The sequence below is a fragment of the Amphimedon queenslandica genome, unplaced genomic scaffold (assembly GCF_000090795.2).
Source record: "Amphimedon queenslandica unplaced genomic scaffold, v1.1 AMPQUscaffold_9250_Cont18789, whole genome shotgun sequence".
NCBI classification, from domain to species: Eukaryota; Metazoa; Porifera; class Demospongiae; order Haplosclerida; family Niphatidae; genus Amphimedon; species Amphimedon queenslandica.
In genome coordinates, this window is record NW_003550478.1 from 1 (window position 1) to 1,390 (window position 1,390).

The window sequence follows — 1,390 nt, forward strand, 5'->3', positions numbered from 1 at the left end:
AAGATGAAGTACCTATTTTATCACAGATTTGTTTAGCTGATAATCTTTTAGAATGAGCTAATACTTGCCTATAATTAATAATAAAGATGTACATGTATGTATACATGTACATGTGTCATGTTTACCTTCCGATATCTTCAAAGTTGATAAGTCTTGACTCAAGGTTCATCAGTAGTGTTGATTGGAGCTGTTTCTTTGCTCTTGCTACAGCAATTGGATTAGGACTTTGGGTCATGTTATAAAACTGTTGACACAAGACTTCAACAAGCTTCCTAGACTAGAAGAGAAAGAAAAGAATGAAAAATAAAAAGAGAGCGAAAAATAAAAGAGGAAGAGAGAGAGAATGTATTCTACCATTGATGGATGCGAGCTACCAAACAGACAGAATGTCCCAGTATCAGAGTAGGCGTGGTTTATAGCTTGTGCATGATAGATCCAATGATGCTTGTTTAGTACATTCAAGTACAACTGGGTATACATTCCTTTTCCAGGACCCCCGGCAGAGAAGGATCCGCCCCCTCCCATTAACGAATTGAGGACAGCAAAGGTGTAAAAGTTGTTTTCGCTGTAGGAGGAGCTTTCCATCGCCACGGCAACATGAGTGAGTTCGGGGAGAGGATTAGGACCAATTATTGGAGCACTTTCACGAGGAACCTGGAAAATAATAATTAATGTTAATTAGGCGGGTGTGGCAATAAGAATAATAATGTTCAATATTGCATGTACTGATTTTAGCAGATTTTTTACAGGAATGTGGTGTAGATAAAGAAAAAATTCGACCACCACTGGCCTTGACATTTGAAGACTCCCAATGGTTTGAGGCTCACATAATGACTTAGCCTAAACTCCAGCTGAGGTGACTACTGAAACTCATCCAATGACTGAAGACTCATGTGATGGCTCATGACTTGTATGGTGATTTGAGACTCACATCGACTTCCATGACCAGGTAGCTCTGGACTTCTAGAATGACCGGAGGCTTGATCTATGCTCAAACAAGTGAGATGATAGGATTTTGGAACATTGCCAACTTCTATTTAGTACATTGAACAGCTGTGATGGAGAGCTTTTCTGTATGATGATCATTCATTGGATATTTCTGAATGAGAGATGGCTACTGAGAAGGGAGCTGGATCTTGAAGGCCTTTTTTCTTGAAGATTTGGTCATCATTTGAATTGCTCTTTGTCCTTGTCCTTTTTCCTTGACGTCCTTGTCTTTTGAATCGCTCTTTGTCTTTGTCCTTTTTCCTTGTCTTTTGAATCGCTCTTTGTCCTTGTCCTTTTTCTTTGACATCCTTGTCATATTATTTGAATCGCTCTTTGTCCTTGTCCTTTTTCCTTGACGTCCTTGTCTTTTGAATCGCTCTTTGTCTTTGTCCTTGATGTCCTT

The 1,390-nt window shown here is 39.3% G+C and overlaps 1 protein-coding gene across 1 annotated transcript; it reads right to left on the minus strand.

Moving 5' to 3' along the window:
* Positions 1 to 4: 4 nt before the first annotated feature.
* LOC105315611 (mitochondrial-processing peptidase subunit alpha-like) lies at positions 5 to 943 on the minus strand (the record flags this gene model as incomplete). Its single annotated transcript, XM_011410320.2, has 4 exons — positions 932 to 943; positions 355 to 654; positions 126 to 277; positions 5 to 68 (listed from the first exon to the last, which is right to left on the minus strand). Coding segments are annotated over exons 1-4 (528 nt in total), but the record flags the coding sequence as incomplete, so codon positions are not given.
* Positions 944 to 1,390: the final 447 nt, after the last annotated feature.